This window comes from Lygodium microphyllum, chromosome 18 (genome assembly GCF_053477565.2).
Source record: "Lygodium microphyllum isolate KBCC chromosome 18, Lygodium_microphyllum_v1.1.10, whole genome shotgun sequence".
Lineage (NCBI taxonomy): Eukaryota > Viridiplantae > Streptophyta > Polypodiopsida > Schizaeales > Lygodiaceae > Lygodium > Lygodium microphyllum.
Window position 1 is genome coordinate 73,811,626 of NC_141152.1, and position 18,291 is coordinate 73,829,916.

Sequence of the window (18,291 nt, forward strand, 5' to 3'; positions counted from 1 at the left end):
TATTACTTTGGTGTTGTTAAGAAGTTCAATGCTCTTGACTTAGTACATTCAGATGTGTGGACTATGCCTATTAATTCACATAGGGGTGCACGATACTAGGTTACTTTTATTGATGATTTTAGTAGAAAGTCATGGGTGTATGCACCAAAGAGCAAAAAGGAAGTGTTTGATGCTTTTAAAAGGTTTCATGCCTTTGTTACCACCCAAAAAGGGCTTAAGTTAAAAGCTATAAGAATGGATAATGGAGGATGTAAAGAAATACTTTGACACAGAAGCACAAATAACAATCGTATGACAAAGCATAGACTGATAAAAGAACACAATTAGGGTTAGGGTAACTCAGAGACAATGAACACAAAAAATAACTAAAGTGATATAACTGGTGAATATACAATGCTCATGCAGCAAACACACTATGTAGTGAATGAATATTGAACCTCGAACTCCTGTATCTCAAGGATCAGGGCAGGGGTAATGAGCTGGAGAGTGTGTCGTACTCTGAACGGATCCCGAATCGTAGCAAGGCAGCCTCCGGATGTCAAACACTAGCAAACGCAACAGTGAGAAGCTGGATTTGATGCAGATAGCAGTGAGGAGAGAGAAAGACTAAAAATGCAGGCAAGACAGCCTGCAGGAGAGAGAAAACTGCCAAACGCAGGCTGGCAAACGCAGGCTGGATAGTGTTGGAAATAAAGGGCCATCGTGCCTTTTATATGTGTACGGGTGTGAACATACCCTTAGCACATTGTACTTGCATATATATATCTATCTAAAAACCTGAAGTGGTACACTCGTCATTGTACCAAAAACGTGCTCACACTCTACACACTCTACACTGCTTGCCTTTGCTCTCTCTCACTGCACATACGACAGTCTGGCTTGATCTTCATGCCTAATCGATTCTTACAAACTGGTATTAGAGCGTAAGGTGCTGCAGACGGTTGTCAGACTGAGGTAGAAGACTAGAGCTGGCAAGAGACAGCTCAAAGGCGAGCAGGAGAGTCACAGGCAGGCTCGTGTGTTGGAGAGACTGTCGACAAGTGCAGGCCTGAGGTAGTCGACTGGTGCAATAGCTAACAACGACTGCAGGTGACGATTGACCAGCGTGGTCGAGCAAGCGACAGCGTGACGGGGGTGGACTAGTGGGCGCGACGTCTACAGGGACCAGCGAACAGGCTCTAGCGGGTTGGGTATCAGTCGAGAGGGCACGTGGGCACCAAACACGCCACGCCAACGACCAGGCGTTAGCGCATGGCGTCATGGGACGGCGGCCGGGCAGGCGCTGTGACGCGGGCAGGTCACGCAACCCGCCCCACAGGTAAATTCTTCTTGAATTTTTTCCTTGACCTAACAGGGGGTTCGCGCATACAAGCACGAAAGGTTAAATTTGTGCAATTTTGGCCTAGAAAGTTGAGGCTTCGCTAGACTGAGCACTGTTTATAAAAAATTGAGGCATCTGCATTAGAATTGCAGACATTGTGCACATTTGAATTAGGGATTTCGCCAAAATTGTTGAAATTTTGCTCATCTGAGTGAAATTTCTCAACATTTGACCCACAAAATTTGGGGCTTCTCCCAGATTTGGGGAATTTGATGCAGGACAAGCAAATCTGTCTCAAAAATTGCAGGAATTTGTGACATTTTGTCCTCGACATTTGAGGCTTTTAAAGTACATGTGCAAATCGGGCTGAAATTTACCCAATTTCTCGACATTGATGCACATTGGACCCCGTGCAACTTGGGGTTTTTGCAGTTTGGGCAAAATTTGTGCAGCATTTAGTCATTTTATGTACATGCAGGTTGAATTCTGCGCAATTTGGACATCAACACTTGGTAAAATTTGGGGGTTTTGCTGAAATTGCTTTATTTTGGCAAAATTGGACAGTCCTATGCATGACAGAGGAAATGCAGAAGTGTGTTTGACACTTTGAGCACAAAATATTGGGGCTTTTGACCGTTCGTGTCAAATTTTATGTCCGTAGGTACATGTACAACAGAAATTGCAGCTGAAATTTTGGGACTTCTCATGTAATGTGATGCACATGCCCTTGGAACAGCTGTAATCAGTTGGATAATGCTGTAGCACTTGGTTTGGTGCTTCTGAAAACTTAATTACAGATCTGAAATCTGTACTTCTGCATGGTCATTTATTGCTGATTGGTACTTGTTTGTACCTTGGTCACTTGGGTGACAGTTTGGGCCTACATTTGTTGGTTTTTTGGTCACATTTGGGCTGAAAACCATGGCTGGCAGCAATACAACAGTAATTTGATGCATATAAAGAAGCTTGAAGGCGCACATAATTTTGCAGTGTGGCAAAAACAGTGTTACAATATCCTGTTACAAAAGAAGCAGGCAAAGCCGATCAAAACCAATTGGGCAAAGCCTGCGGGTATGGATCAGGACGATTGGGATGAGTTGAATGAGCTTGCACGCTCAACCATAGAGCTATTGATTTCTGATGCCTTGCTCTTCAACATTGAAGGTTTGGATTGTGCATATGCTATATGGACTAGATTGGAAGAACTGTATGCACAGAAGAGTGCTGCAAGCAAAGTGTACTGGCTGAAAAAGCTTATGGATTTGCGTATGAAAGAAGGTACAGCAATGTCTACTTACTTGAGTGAGTTTAACTCCATTTTCAGCCAGCTGGCTGCCTTGAAGTTCATGATTGATGAGGAATTTAAGGCTACTTTCTTTCTTTGCACTCTATAGAGAGTTGGGATACATTTAGGACTGCTATGAGCAATTCTAATGTGATCCTTTTGTATGCTGATGTAGAGAGTGCTCTACTTATGGAAGAGATGAATCGGCATAACAATGCATCCAGTAAGTCTTCCAGTGCTTTGCATACTAGGGGTAGATCACAGCAAAAGGGCAAATATGATGGCAAGGGATGCAGTAAATCACGTGGCAAAGATGTTGAATGCCATCATTGTGGCAAGAAGGGTCACTTTAAACGTGACTGCTACAAATGGAAGAAAGAGAAAGGAAAAGACAAAAAGACAGATGATAGCAAGGAAGAGAAGAAGGACAGTCAGCCTAAGAAGAGCAGTGTAAAAATTAAAGAGGTGAATGTAATCACTCATGACAGTGACAGTGGGAGTGATGTACTCTTTGTCTCTTCACATTTTGGTGCACATGCTTTACTTGTAGATACAGATGATGACATGCATACCTGGATTCTTGATTCAGGTGCTTCCTTTCATGTCACCCCTCATTGTGAGTGGTTTCTGCCTATACAGGGGGTCGACATGGTGCTGTCCATCTTGGGGACAACTATGCATGTGAGATTGCAGGTATTGGCAGTGTGCAGTTACAGTTTCAGCATGGCTCTATCTTTACACTTCAGCACGTATAACATGTATCTCAGCTTAAGAAGAGCTTGATTACACAGGGCAGCTAGATGGTGATGGTTTTCATATCACCTTTGGTGATGGAAAATGGAAGATCTGTAAGGGATCTAGGGTTATTGCCAGAGGTCGCAAGAGTGATACTTTGTATCCACTTCATGTATCTAGTGTGCGTGACCATGTTGTTGCTGTGATTGAGTAGCCAAGCGTTTCTTTGTGGCATGGCCGGTTGGGACACATGAGTCAAACAGGAATGAAAGTGCTTTCTCATTTGGGTTACTTGCCTTGTCTTTGTTATGCTGATTTTGAGCATTTTGATCATTGCATTTATGGCAAACGTGCACAGACGTCACATAAAAAATCTCTTTCTTTGAAATCTTCTCCTCTAGAGTTAGTACATTCGGATATATGTCAAATGGCAGGATTATCTTTAGGGGGAAAGAAATATTTTGTCACCTTTGTCGATGATGCTACACGGAAAGTATGGGTTTACCCTATTCATAGCAAGGATGAAGTGCTTGATAAGTTTAAAAAATTCTTGGCATTGGCTGAAAATCAGACAGATAAGACACTTAAGTGTCTTCGCTCTGACAATGGTGGGGAATATGTGTCCAAGGCCTTTCAGGCATTTTGCGATAGCAAAGGGATAAAGAGGGAGCTCACTGCCCCTCATAATCTGCCCCAAAATGGAGTTGCAGAGCGTATGAATCGGACCATACAAGATAAGGTCCGTACGATGCTGTCTCATGCTGCATTACCCTATGGTTTTTAGGCAGAGGCTGTTATGACAGCCGTTCACTTGATTAATCGGTCACCAAACAGGTCTTTTGGGGGGGGAGGGGAGTTCCCTAAGAAGCGTGGTCGGGCAAGCCACCTTCATATGCTTATGTGAAAGTGTTTGGCTGCGAGGCGTTTGTGCACATTCGTAAAGAAAAACGCAGCAAACTTGAGCCAAAGTCCTGTAAATGCATTTTCCTAGGACATGGTGACGAGGGTGAAATGGGGTATAAATTGTGGGATACCGAGAAAAGGAAAGTAGTACGTAGCAATGACGTTATCTTTCGGGAAGATCGCATGCACAAACAGCCCGAAAAGACTGAGGAGGTCCGTAGGGTTGTATTCCGGGAAGAAATACCTTTTGGACAGCAAAATGTGTCCGCTGTACAGCAACAAATACCTGCTGTAAATGAACCTGTAAATGCAGGAAATGATGCTGGAAATGATCAGCCAGCTATTGCCTATGAAAATGAGCCATTACATGTGCAGGAACAGCCAGGACAACAAGCTGTTAATGTTGATTTGCAGGCTGAAATGCCAGGACAACATGCTGAAAATGAAAATTTGCAGGAACAGCCAGCAAACAATGACCATTGGGTTAGGAGACGTCTAGGGCTACTAGACAACCTGATAGGTTTGTTCCTGGTGCAATTAATGTGGCTAATTATGTCATGTTGACAGACTATGGTGAACCGTCTTGCTTCAAGGAAGCAATGAACAGACTGGACAACAAGAAATGGTATAAAGCCATGCTGTCAGAGATGGAATCTCTTGAAAAAAATGGCACTTGGGACTAGGTGCAGTTGCCTAAAGGGCAGAAAATCCTTCCATGTAAATGGGTTTACAACATGAAGGTCACTTCTGGTTCCTCACCAAAGTACAAAGCAAGATTGGTTGCAAAAGGGTACAAGCAAGAGCATGGAATTGACTTTGATGAGATTTTCTCTCCTGTAGTCAAGATGATTACATTGAGAATCATTTTGGGCTTGGTAGCAGTTGAGGATATAGAGCTCATAAAGATGGATGTAAAGACTTCGTTTTTACATGGTGATCTGCATGAAGACATATATATGCAGTAGCCTGAAGGGTTTGTTGAACAAGGGAAGGAAAAAATGGTATGTAAACTCAAAAGGAGTTTGTATGGGCTGAAACAAGCACCAAGAGAATGGTATCATAAGCTTGATACATTCATGCAGTCCCAAGGCTTTCATAGAAGTCAAGTGGATCACTGCTTGTACACCATGAAGGCAGCAGATGGCAGTCTAATTATCTTGGTTTTGTATGTTGATGACATCCTGATTGCTGGCAGGGATACTCATGCCTTGGACTCACTGAAGCAAAGTCTTCATGGCAACTTTGACATGAAGGATCTTGGTGATGCAAATCACATTCTTGGCATGCGAATACTCAGAGAAAGATCGAAAGGCTTACTCTATCTATCTCAGCAAGAGTATATCTCCAAAGTTTTGCAGCGTTTCAATATGGAGGGGGGGAAAACCATTGGGGTTCCATTGCCTCCATATGTGAAACTTACTGCAGAGGACAGCCCTACATCTGATGATGAGAAAGTTGAAATGGCCAAGATACCATATGCTTCATCTGTTGGTAGTTTGATGTATGCTATGGTTGATACACGTCCTGACATTGCCTTTGCAGTGGGAGTGGTTAGCAAATACATGGCAACCCCTGGCAAGAAGCATTGGGATGCAGTGAAAGGCATTATGAGATACCTCAAAGGCTCTTAGGAGTTGTGCATCTGCTTTGGAAAGCAGAAGGCATCTTTTGTTGGCTTTACGGATGTGTTTACTTTCACAGGAGGAGCAGTCTCTTGGATCTCCAGGCTACTAAAGTGTGTTGCATTGTCTACTACAGAGGCAGAGTATGTGGCTGCCACTGAGGCATGCAAGGAGGCTTTATGGCTTTCACGTCTAGTGGGAGAGCTTGGCATCACAAAGTTACCTGTTCTCCATTGTGATAGTCAGAGTGCTATCATGCTAGCACGGAATCCTGTCTTTTATGCAAAGACAAAGCACATATAGGTGAAGTACCACTTCATTAGAGATGTACTTGACAGCAAGAACATTGAGCTTGTCAAAGTGCATACATATGATAATCTTATAGACCTTCTCACAAAGGGTCTTCCAGCACAGCGGTTTGCTCATTGTCGACAGATGATGGGAGTTGGATAGATATATTTATTTCAGCTTTGTACATACCTAGACTTAGTTGATTCTTTTCTCCTCTTAAGGCACATTGCCTTTAGGTGGGAGGTTGTTGGGAATAAAGGGCCATCGTGCCTTTTATATGTGCATGGGTACGAACACACCCTTAGCACATTGTACTTGTATATATATATCTATCTAAAAATCTAAAGTGGTATACTTGTCATTGTACCAAAAACGTGCTCAGACTCTACACACTCTACCATAGTGACAGGAAACGGCCGGAACGGCCCCCCGGCACGCGGAATCGCCGTCCCCGGAATGTTTCCGTCATGGACCGCGTTTCCAAATGATGGAACGTTCCCTGTCCCGTTTCAGACAGGGAACGCAGCAGGGAACGCCACGTGGCAAAACTTACCTGCGCTTAAGTTGGATTTCCACCCACATGTCGTGCAGTGTAGGGGTTCAAGTCCTGCCAGTGGATAAAACACTTGAAACTCAACTTTGGGGCAGCCTGGATAAGCTGGTCACTTTTTTGCTCTCGTGGACAACTTCCTGAATACCCATGCATTCAACACCTTAGCACAGGCTCATGTACTCCGATATTTTCTGGACTACTGTAAATCCTCCCTTTTCCTTCCCACAGGCCATTCCAGCAGCTCATATACAAAGGTCTAATCTAGACCCATGAAGTGTAGCATTAGCTTGACATGACCAGAGAAATTAAAAAATCTGCTGCTTGCAGCTCCTGAACACCACTTTGCTTCCAGTGCCAGAAATGTGGAATGTGAAATGGTGTTAACTGCATTACTGTTATGCTCTTCTAAATCCCATTCTGGATACGTCCTAGGCCAAGAGAAATAAGGAGATCACTTTATACAGACCTTGGATCGTCAGAACCTTTTCCTCAATTTGACAGAAGGGCTTTTCACTATTGAAATTTTGCCCTTTTACTGCTTCAACTTGTTGCGGTTCTTCTATTATAATAAAAGACCCACCGTATCTTGTAACTTTAGGTTGATAATTGGTGAGATTGCATGCACCATGAGAGTTCCAAGTTTATTGGACTGGTTTTTTGTTGGTGGTTTCCTGTTTTCAAGCTCATTTAGTTGACATTCCTCAGAAGCATACATATTGCTTCATCAATAAGCTGTTTTAATTAAAAGGCCTAAACAGAATGCTTTATGCATGAACAGAAGTTGAACAGGAAGTTAAAATTTGTGACAGCATCAAGGATGCTGGCTTTGAAGCTCAAGACATTCTACATAGGCTCAATGAGGAAAGCATAAGAACATGCAGACTGCGCATCAAGGGCATGACTTGGACATCATGCTCAACTTCTATTGAATCTAGTCTAAGTTTGTTACCTGGTGTGAAAAGAGCTGTTGTTGCCTTAGCAACAGAGGAAGCTCAACTTGATTACAATCCTAACTTGGTTAGTTACAAGCAGCTCATGAAGGCTATTGAAGATACAGGCTTCGAGGCTGTTCTCATAAGTGTAGGTGAAGAGAATGATAAGTTGACTTTGAAGGTCGAGGGTGCCCATTCCATTGAAGGCATAAACTTGATTAAGACTTCCTTGGAAGCCCTGCCAGGGGTAAAATCTGTAGAAATGGAATTACATGTTGAGACAGTGATGGTGTCATATGATCCTGATCAGACAGGACCTCGGTGTTTTATAGAGGTCATTGAAGCCACGGGATTTCCCCTTTATAATTTTAAAGCAAGTGTTTGCAATCCTCCGGGAATTGGTGGGCCTGATAGGAGTGGAGAGATTGCACATTACAAGGTTTCTTTCCTTTGGAGTTGCATCTTTACCATCCCTGTATTTCTTCTCTCAATGGTGTTGATGTACGTTCCTGGAATCAAAGAATGTCTGGATACCAAAATTGTCAACATGCTAACGATTGGCCAAGTGTTATGCTGGCTCTTATCTACTGTTGTACAAGTAGTTTTTGGAAGACAATTTTATGTGGGTTCTTATAAAGCCCTCCGCCAAGCTGCAGCCAATATGGATGTGTTAGTGGCCCTAGGCACAAATGCAGCTTACTTTTACTCTGTATATATTGTCTTGCGTTCTGCAACCTCTACAAACTTTGTGGGAGCAGATTTTTTTGAGACAAATGCCATGCTGATATCCTTCATACTTCTGGGGAAATACTTGGAAGTTTTAGCCAAGGGGAAAACTTCAGAAGCTATCGCCAAGCTTATGGAGCTTGCTCCAGATATTGCTGTCTTGCTTGTTACAGATGTAGATGGCAATATCATTTCTGAAAGGGAGATCATAAATTTTGATTTTTTAAATGCCGTTCCCGTTCCCACATCCCCGTTCCCTAGGTTTGGCGTTCCCCGTTCCCGTTCCCCGTTTCATGTTTCTATGCACTCTACACTGCTTGCTTTCGCTCTCTCTCTTTCTCTCTCACTGCGCATACGACAGTCTGCCTCGATCTTCGTGCCTAATCGATTCTTACAGATAGCCTAGTGACAGCCTTTAAAAGTCGGGCGACAGTTGGAGGAGAGGGAAAACTGCCAAATGCAGGCTGTAGATGACGTGGCAAGTAGTACGGCAGCAGGTCTATGCAGGAACAACAGTCACCTAGTTGGGATCAGCTCCAAACTGCGAGAAGAGGGCTGGAAATCAGGCGCCAATTGATGTAGATAGCAATGGACAGCTTCTGCTGAGATGTCCTCCGCAAACGGGGTGTGGGCAGCAAGCTGAAACACCTGAAATTTGCAAAAACGAGACTGTGGATTGAATGGAGGACAGCATATGTATTTATAGAAAGTCTTGGGCCCTCCCAAGTGGGTTTGTACTAATGGGACACATAAACTCTCTAGGATTGCGTTTCTTTTAAATAAACAAGGTTTTTTTATTTATTAAGCAAGTTTTTGGGCTGTTTAAGTAAAGCTAATGCATTTTTAGCTTAATAGGGGGGGGGGGGGGGGGTATATCTCTAATGAGTTTAAAAGATTTTGTGAGATGCATGACATTAAGAGGGAGTTGATAGCTCGATGCAAATGCAACAGTTAGAGGTGAGAGAGTGTTAGGGTGGCAGCCAGAAACTGAAAACGCAGCATTCAAAGGAAGAGAAGATTAGGGCAATAGTTCCTAGTTAATGGCGATAGCACTAGATGCTGACGTTAGCATCAAATTGTAGGCGATAGCTCCTAGATTTCGTGACAGTTGCAAACAGGTGATGAAGGTTGGAATCAGGTGCCAGATGGTAGCAGATGGCTGGTGGAAGCTCTGACCGCGATGTCCTCCACAAACGGGTGCGGATAACAAAGATATAGCTCTTGAAACTTGAAAAAATGAGATTAAGGAAGAGTGGTGGGCTGCATGCCTATTTATAGAAAGCGTGCGGCACCCAAATTAGGGTTCTACATGTGGGACATGCTAGCTCTCTAGGATTGTGTTTTTTTTTAAAAAATAAGAGGTTTTCTTCATTAATTAAGCGTGTTTTAGGGCTGTTTAAGTGAGGCTAATGCATTTTTAGCTCAACAGTTGGTGTGGGCTAGAGAAAGAAAGAGCGATCTTATTAACATCCTTAGGAGGCTAAAATTGGCTTGTAGGACTTATCAGATACATCCATTGTTACAATCCACTTCGGACATCTTGCCATGTAGGCACAAGGAAAACAAAAATGGGATAAAACGGTAGTACTGCGCTTATGACTCATAAGATTTCTATAGCAAACATCATTACATGTGTATAGAAGATAGTTGTAATCTCTCATAGATTCATTTCTTGGGAGGGGGGTTACAGAAGTCTCTAGTGATTGCTTTTCCTTCTTTGTGCATTGCTCACTTACTATTCTTTCTTGCCCCTCTAAATTTAGTCTTGGTTGATTCTTTAGTTGAGAGAGAGAGAGTGCACGTGCACGCTTGGGACTAATACTAGAAAATTGAGGAGGAGTTGTGGATTTTGTTAATGTAAATTAAACATAAGTATTTAGGTGTTGACAAAAGAAAACCACCCAAAAAAAAGGGTCTTTACCGAGGTTAGGCTCAATCACTTGAGTTGAAAATGCCTAGAGTGTGGGGATTTGCAACTACGATGATGAGATTGATTATTAGAGAAAGGTTTACTCCTATGGTGGAATGGGTATCCGAGGGGGCTTTGATTGTCCTAAGATGGAGAAGAAACGCTTCGGCGAGCACGATGTATGGGCATTGGATAGGTCTTGATTTTAGATAAGGGTAGGTTAAAACTCGAGATGGGTTTTGTTGTGTAGTGACATGATATTTAGAGACAAGTTATATAAGCATGACAAGTTATTTCAAATAATTTTTTGGAAAGAATTGTCTTCAATTATTTTTATGTACGTATCTAAAGCTCATTCAGGAAACCTTCACTCGTTGTTTGGAGGTCACTTATGCTTCCTAGGACATCTATTTGATGCCGTATCATCCGGGGATGTTATGCCAATGTATTGGAATGCTATGGAACAGATTTGAGTACTCTTTTGCTCAATTTTACAGAGGTTTTTAACTATTGTGATAAGTAGGGCTGAATATTATTTTATCAGTGAAAGCATATGCCTATTGCTCCTAGCTGCTTACCAATTATTCTGGGCGATGTACTGATGCTTATAGTTCATGTTATATGCTTGGCTATGGTTCCGGATTACCTTTGAGCTAAGATTGGAGCTCTCAATCTTGACATTGATTAGCATTCATTGCTATGTATGGTTATTTGATGCTCCAGTAAGCACTTTGCGAGTTACTTGGATTGGATGCTCCCAAATATATGCTACTTGGATCTTGGATGTATGGATGCCTTTCACATGATGTTTTGAGCACGTTATTGTGTACAAAAGTGCATGTTTAGGTGTGAGTACCTTTTACAATTAGCATTAAATAAGGGTCAAAGGTTTAGGTATACACCTTAGCCTGTATATGGAGGTCCTGCTGATTGCCATTTTGCTATTTCAGCTGATTAGTCTCTGCATCTTCATTATCGAAATTTCAGTCCTCTTCTCCAACTGGCCCTCATTTGTTGCATGACATTACCCTCAGTTCTAGTCTACTGCATCTACTCCAGATTTGGTGCTGTACTCGGGATCCATTCTTGGAGGATGTCACCCTGCAGCACTATCCCTCAGTCCTCTCCCACAAGAGTCCATGATTGTTGGACATGTCCCCTCCTTGAGCATCCATATGTATATTTGGCATTCATTCATTCATTTATGATATACATCTCTCCCTTTTTGCATTTTGTAATTTTATTTGAGTTTGTTATGTTTTAGTTGTTTGTGCATTTTGTGTTTCTTTTGCAAAACCTAGCATATTGCCACATGGTATTAGAGCAAGTTTATCTTCTTATGGCCTTTGTGAAGGCTTGGTTTGTATGAGTGACATGTAACCAATGCACAATGGCTGTGAAACCTCTTTCTTAGGAACCCATAGTGTCTTCTCAGCTTCTCTTTCACCAGAGGCCCTGAAGTGGCATGATGGTCTTGACAAGGACAACGCATCCTCTGCCTCATCTTCCGTTGTCTCTATGCAGTTAGCTTTCTTGGAGATTGGCTTCATGTTTGAAGTGACCATCCTTGAGAGAGAAGCTGATTGTGCATATGCTGTCACTGTCCAGAGTGAAATCTTACCTGCTGGAGGTCACAGGCAGGGACAACAACATGGCTGAAACTGTCCTGAGGTACCTATATTATACTTAAACCGGTGGCCTTAGTGACCTGCTGCATTGGTTAAGCTGGGACAACAACATGGCTGAAACTGTCCTGAGGTACCTATATTATACTTAAACCGGTGGCCTTAGGACCTGCTGCATTGGTTAAGCTGGATCTCTGATTGGAATTTAGGGTACTGATGTATCACCTTTGTGCTGCGAGAGAAAGTATGATAGATCTTGGCTTTATGATCTGGGTGTAACCTACGCTTCAATTTAGTTTTTCTTATGATAGTATATGTTGAGATGGATTATTGTGATCTACAAAGAAATTCACTGTTTGAAGTACCATTGTGTATATGATTTTCTCCAATTTGTACATGCATAAACACAGAAAAGTTTAGGACTAACAAAGTTGTGAAGATGAAAGTTTAGGACAGTCTTATCAGCTGCTTGATTTTGTGGTTTCTATTGTCTTAAATCTTTGCTTTTTGGTATCAGAGATGTGATCCAAAAGATTGTAAGAAAAGCAATAACTCCAGAATTTGTGGCTCTTGAAGACAAGAATGGGACTGCATTGCTGAGGACATACCAGGAAGTTTTGGCTTCAGGAAACACAACCTTACTGTCCATGGTTGAGGTAAATTGGTCATAAGATACATTATGTCTGGGATATGAAGATGAGGATTTGCGTACATACTAGCAGCATTTTTCACTCTTCATTTGGTTGGAATCTTCTTCTGTTTGTTTTAGACAGCACTTGATTCATGTCTGAAGGAGGCAGGTGACCTATTCAGATCTGCACATGAGCCATCTGTTGCTCCTCCTTTGCGTTATCTTCATGAATGCCTCAAATGTTGGCGGGGAGAGGAGAGCATGGTACAAGAATCTAGCTTAAGTGAAATTGAAGTGATGCATTATTGCATGAGACAACTTTGCCACTATTCGCGTGTTAGTGGATCTCATATGTTTGATCTTGTCATGGATGCTGCTTTATCCGCGATTAAGATGCATCAGTATCAAAAAACAGTTGATGTAAGTATGTCAAAAGCTCAAACGAGTATGAATGTTACAATTCTTCCAAATTATGCATGATGATAGTATGGTGGTTTTACACACACACACACACACACACACACACACACACACACACACACACACAGAGAGAGAGAGAGAGAGAGAGAGAGAGAGAGAGAGAGAGAGAGTGCGTGCGTGCCAGTGCGTCCTAGGGTCCTTGGCAAGATGCCTTCCTCGGCTAGGTTGCAGTCTCATCATCCTTGTCTCTTTCACTTCATGTGATGGGCTGCTCTTTGGCACATCTGGTGGACTAGAAATGCCTTTATATTTGATTTAGCCTTGAGTATCCATGGCTATGTGGGTCAAGTGCAAGGCTTGCTGTTATGGCAGGTTTCTTCTATGATTTCAGCTTGCCTCATTATTGGAGAGGTGGCTGCTCCATGCATGGACACTGTTCACTCCACCCCTGTAGTACCATCTTCTTGATCCCTTTCCTTCATTCCTGTGGATTGCTGCTGGAGAGCATGTTAGAGAGTTTTTGTTTGGGCGTTGTATTCGTTTGTTAGCCTTTTGGCTTCGTGACAGCTATTCCCTTTTTGTATGGTTGGCCTGAAGGCCTGATGTATTCCTCAAAAGCCTATGATTGTGCTTGGTTGGCCAAAAGGCATGATGCAAATATTTCTATATACTAATTCAAATTACTTCACGAAAAAAAGGAGAGAGAGAGAGAGAGAGAGAGAGAGAGAGTACAGGCCATCTAGTTCCTTTGTACTCTTGGTCATGCTGTGCTTTTGACATTATGTTTTGGCAATTAATACAATGTCCTTAATGGAAAAAAAGAGAGAGAGAGAGTTTGTGTGGGTGCGTGTGCGCATTCATGTGCATGTGCACATGTGTGTGTGCTGCATGTGTGCGTGTCTGTACCAAACGCCTAACGTGATGCTCATGTATATAACCATCTGTACTCATCATGAATCAGGTGCTCTCTTTATTTCCACGGCTACAACCTTTGGCTGCTGTTATGGGTTGGGACTTATTGGCTGGTGATACTACAGCTCGGCGAAAGATGATGGAATTATTATGGAAAACTAAGCTAGTGGAGTTCACCGCTTACAAAAAACATAGTGAAGAGGTGGGATATTGTTGATGTTTGGTTAACATTTTTAGCCAGGCTAGTCATTGAGGCAATTTCATCTTGGTTGCTTTTACATGGAAACCCAGTCTACAACTGTAGTCTTGCTTTTGAAGGATTGTGACCTGAATTTCCTTAATTGTGCTGTACATTGTATGTTAAGATATGCTGTTGACATCCATGATGAGTATTTAGCTTGATGCAATTACGCCAGGAAGTAATTCTGGACTGAAAAATTAACACACTCAAGTATTTCCTTTTTCTCATATGACACATCAAAGTACTCTGGACATGATCAAACAAGACATTCTCTTATCTAGCACTCTGAAATCTACTCTTATCACTGATGCCATCATGACATTCTTCTCTAGAAACAAGAGAGAAGACCATGCAGGTTGATAACAATTTGAGGCCCTGCTGCATTGTTTAGAGCTTTTATGTGGATATCCAAGCATACAGAAATTTGTATATGTTTAGTGGGCAGATTTTTATGATCAATGTAAGCAATATAGTAATTCTCATGGAGGAAACAGTCCATGAAGTGAAAGTGGTAGGCCTTCTTGACTCTCTAAGCTTGTGAGAAGGCCTTTTTGCCTGTGAGTCAGAATTTTAAAACAGCCTTTATCATTATCAATAAGGTGTATTCAGCTTGTGTATTGCTTCTAACTTACCGATGAAGTACAGTTGTAATCAAGTGTCTGCTTGCATTGAGTGGATTCCTCAATGTACTATTCAAGTGAATTTACCTATGTGAGCTTCTAATGTTGGAGTGCTTTGTGCAGCTACAGTCTTGCTGCATTGACTACCTATGTGATCAGCTTTGTTACCATCTGGAAGTTGCATATTTTGTTGCCCGTATAAATTCTGGTTTGGATTGGACTCCTAGTTATGCATTGTTTCACATTCGTGGGAACAAAAATGGTGCAAAGTTGATAGAAGAAAAGCCAGCAGATGGTTTTGTTGCCAACCTTGTCTTGGAGCGATTAGCAATGCATTCACCCATTCGGGTACATTCATTGTCTATTATATAAACTCACTACCTAATAAGGATGCTGCTATCAAAAGGTTGATGTTGTAACTTATTAAAATTTTTTGAATATGCTTTGACATGTGTTGTGATCTGTGGGAACTATCTCTATTTGCTTTGTACATTTGTATTTGCAGTTACAGTTGCATGTGTGCATGCACATAGAATGGTGTAACCCTTGCCAATACTTTCTTCTGAAGTCCAGTTCAACTTTTTCACACGTCTTGCTGCTTATTTAGTGCACTAGACCCCTCATGCAAAGGCATGCTCCTTGTACAGCCATTTTAATTATGTGCTTTCGGATTGGAGCTCTTTGAAAAATCTTAGATTTCGGGTTGGATTCTGCAGTGAGTTTTTTTGTTGCTTTGGGGCCTTTGGATTGCAAGACAAATTAGATCTACCCAAAAGTTAACGTTACTTTACGGAGTGATTACCGAGATAATTGGTTTTATGCTAGAGCACACAAGTCAAAATACAGGATCTTGTGGTTATGTAATGGCAAAATTCTGTTGTGTGGATTAATTTTGATTGGTGGGTCTAATGTGGTGAAGGAATCGATGACTTGTGCAGGTGCTTTTTGATGTGGTACCAGATCTGAAATTGAAACATGCTAGGGCTCTCATAAAGATGTTCCCCATCTCCTCTGTCATTGCTGAGTGTAAACGGTCTGCATTCTAGCTAACTTGCACCTTTTCTTTCTCATATGCTTTCTTTTCTAGTGCAGAATAATGCTTATTTTGTGGAGAGTATTTGCAAATTTAAGTGGATTGCAACATGTACAATGTAGCTTAGTTTATTGTAATAACGGGGTTGGCAGACCCAGACGCATAATATGCACAAACTGTGAGTGTGAGTGTTAGCAGCAAAATTGCTTCTTGCTGTTAATGTACAGCACATTATTAGCCTCATTGATATGTATATAAATACACAGAGGATGCACATGCTTGTGTGTCCGTGCGCCCGCATGAATACACATACATATGCATTCTGCTTCAATCTATAGATCAAAACCTCAGTCTGTAAAATCTTTGGTTGTAGGTTAACCCAATTTCTGACATATCCTCTGTATTTGGAGGACTTCTGTTATCCTGCTAATTCTTTTTTTGCTGTATACATCTTGTACATCCCTTTGAGTTTTTGTATATTTGGAGCAGGTATCTCTTGAATCCAGTGCTTCAATAAACACCATATCTCATCTAATGACATGCTTTTTCCATCTGTGCTGATATCTGTGGTTACCTGATGAGAACTTAATGCCATAAAGTTGTTAAGTTTAGAGCATAGTTGCATGCACAATACATGTCTATACAAGCAGATGTCCTCAATTCACTGCTCTAGGTAGGAAGCTAATGTGTCTTTGAAGTATGTATGCTGCTGTGTAGAGGATGGCGAGTAGGTTATGCAATAGCAACTTCTTTGGCTTCCTGGACTCCTTATTTCATTTCCGATTAGACAAACAGGTTAGTCAAGATTGAGGCTAGTAATCAAACTTTGACCTCATCAAGTACGATCAAAGTTTTTAATCGTTTTTCCATTAAACCTAGGGGTTTGAGGTTGTGAGACCAATTGGGAACGTTTTACATTGCTGCATGAAGTTTCGGGTTTAGGGAGGCCCCATAGTTTAAAGCTTTTGTGCTTTTGGAGCACTCAGTACTCGTATCTTCAGTTTTGATTCTGCTGCTGTTCTCTTGAGTGTCATTTTCTGCTATCTGTGCACAAGCTGCCCCCCAGCTTTGAAGAAACACCCCCTTACTTGGGAAGGTCAAGGTTCAGCACGGTTGTTTTGATTTTGTACAACAGTGGTGAGTCTAGGTATGGTAGCTACTAGTTGTTTGCTTTGAAGTGGAAGCAAGATGAATAATCCTACTTTCAATAGGGTTGCAAGGATGGATGCCTTGGAGGATCCTCGTCTTGTCAGTAATCTCTGAGGCATGTGTGACTGACATCTTTCAAGGGAGCAGAGTTTGAAAAGCTCTTGTGGTTTGGAAGTTTCTTTTGAAATGGACATCCTTCTTCAAATTCCAAGCCATGTGGTTTCATTCATAGTGGATCCAAAAATCAAGGAATATGCATACTATCTGGACATAGGTCTAGAATATGATAGTTTGTAAATCAAGGATGTATTATGCACATGCCCTCTTCCATTTTGTTGTGAGCTTGAGGCCCTCTCTGCCTTTCATGTACATACATATTTGTAAATCTGTTGCTTTTAATAAGATACGGAATCCGTGGGCTGATCTTCCAACCACTATCTTGGAATTGAGTATATTGATGCTTCTCTACGGTTGTGAGCTTGAGGCCCTCTCTGCCTTTCATGTACATACATATTTGTAAATCTGTTGCTTTTAATAAGATAGGGAATCCACGGGCTGATCTTCCAGCCACTTTCTTGGAATTGAGTATATTGATGCTTCTCTATGGTTTTATGTCATGGTTTATGGCTTTTTGATCTATGGGTTCTATGCAAAGCATTCTTGGCAAAGTAATCGATTGGGATAGTGCAGATAGTTTGGAAGTCTTGTGAATGTGCAGGTAGCATCTGATTCTTGCATCTGTGTCTGTGCAATGCTTTGCAGCTTGCTGTGGATTGCGGCTGGTAGCCTTTAGAGGCGGGCTGCTCTTTCACTGTCCAACAACATGGTTAACTGAGTTTCCTTGAGGTGGGGCTATGTGGTTAAATTTCTATAGGAAGAGACCAAAACGAGACTAATCTAGAAACTTGATCAATGGGGCGAGTGGGTCAATGTCTTTCATAAAAGATGGTGGAGAATCTCCTCCTAACCTTGTAGTATGAGGAACATCTGCTAACATAGTGTTTCACTATGGCCATCTGTAGCTGGCAAATTTTGCAGATCCTCTCCTATCTAGGTCTAGTTGCATGTTCTTGGTTAGGAAATTTTGCAGATCCTCTCCTACCAAGGTCTACTTGCATGTTCTTGGTTAGGAAATTTAGCCAGCACTACTCGCATGCATTGCAAAGATCTTAGAAGCTGACCATGGCATGCATTGCAGCTATTGAATGAATCCATTTTCCTAAACTTGATGAATTGGTGCTTGAAAAAGTGCATTTTTGTGGCATCTGTGAAGTTTATTTCGTGTGTTGTAGAGTTGTCTATCTAGAATTATCTTCTCGGTAGAAACTGTGAAGGTACTATTCATGTATGGACTGTTGGACATCAAAGATTAACAGGATTCGC

General features: G+C 41.8%; 1 protein-coding gene and 1 pseudogene across 6 annotated transcripts in view; both read left to right on the plus strand.

The window, feature by feature from the left end:
• Positions 1–18,291, plus strand: part of LOC148021024 (zinc finger FYVE domain protein) — a 207,190-nt gene that overhangs the window by 57,904 nt on the left and 130,995 nt on the right. For 3 of the 6 annotated variants that reach the window (XM_087698861.1, XM_087698863.1, XM_087698864.1), the window contains 5 exons: positions 12,420–12,558; positions 12,672–12,953; positions 13,915–14,067; positions 14,850–15,074; positions 15,665–15,759. In XM_087698861.1, the coding sequence (XP_087554987.1) occupies positions 12,420–12,558; positions 12,672–12,953; positions 13,915–14,067; positions 14,850–15,074; positions 15,665–15,759 (894 nt within the window). Of the gene's footprint in view, positions 1–12,419; positions 12,559–12,671; positions 12,954–13,914; positions 14,068–14,849; positions 15,075–15,664; positions 15,760–18,291 lie in introns of those variants that run through there. The other 3 variants (XM_087698862.1, XM_087698865.1, XM_087698867.1) reach the window with 3 other exon arrangements.
• LOC148021025 (putative copper-transporting ATPase HMA5 pseudogene) lies at positions 1,252–11,936 on the plus strand (annotated as a pseudogene).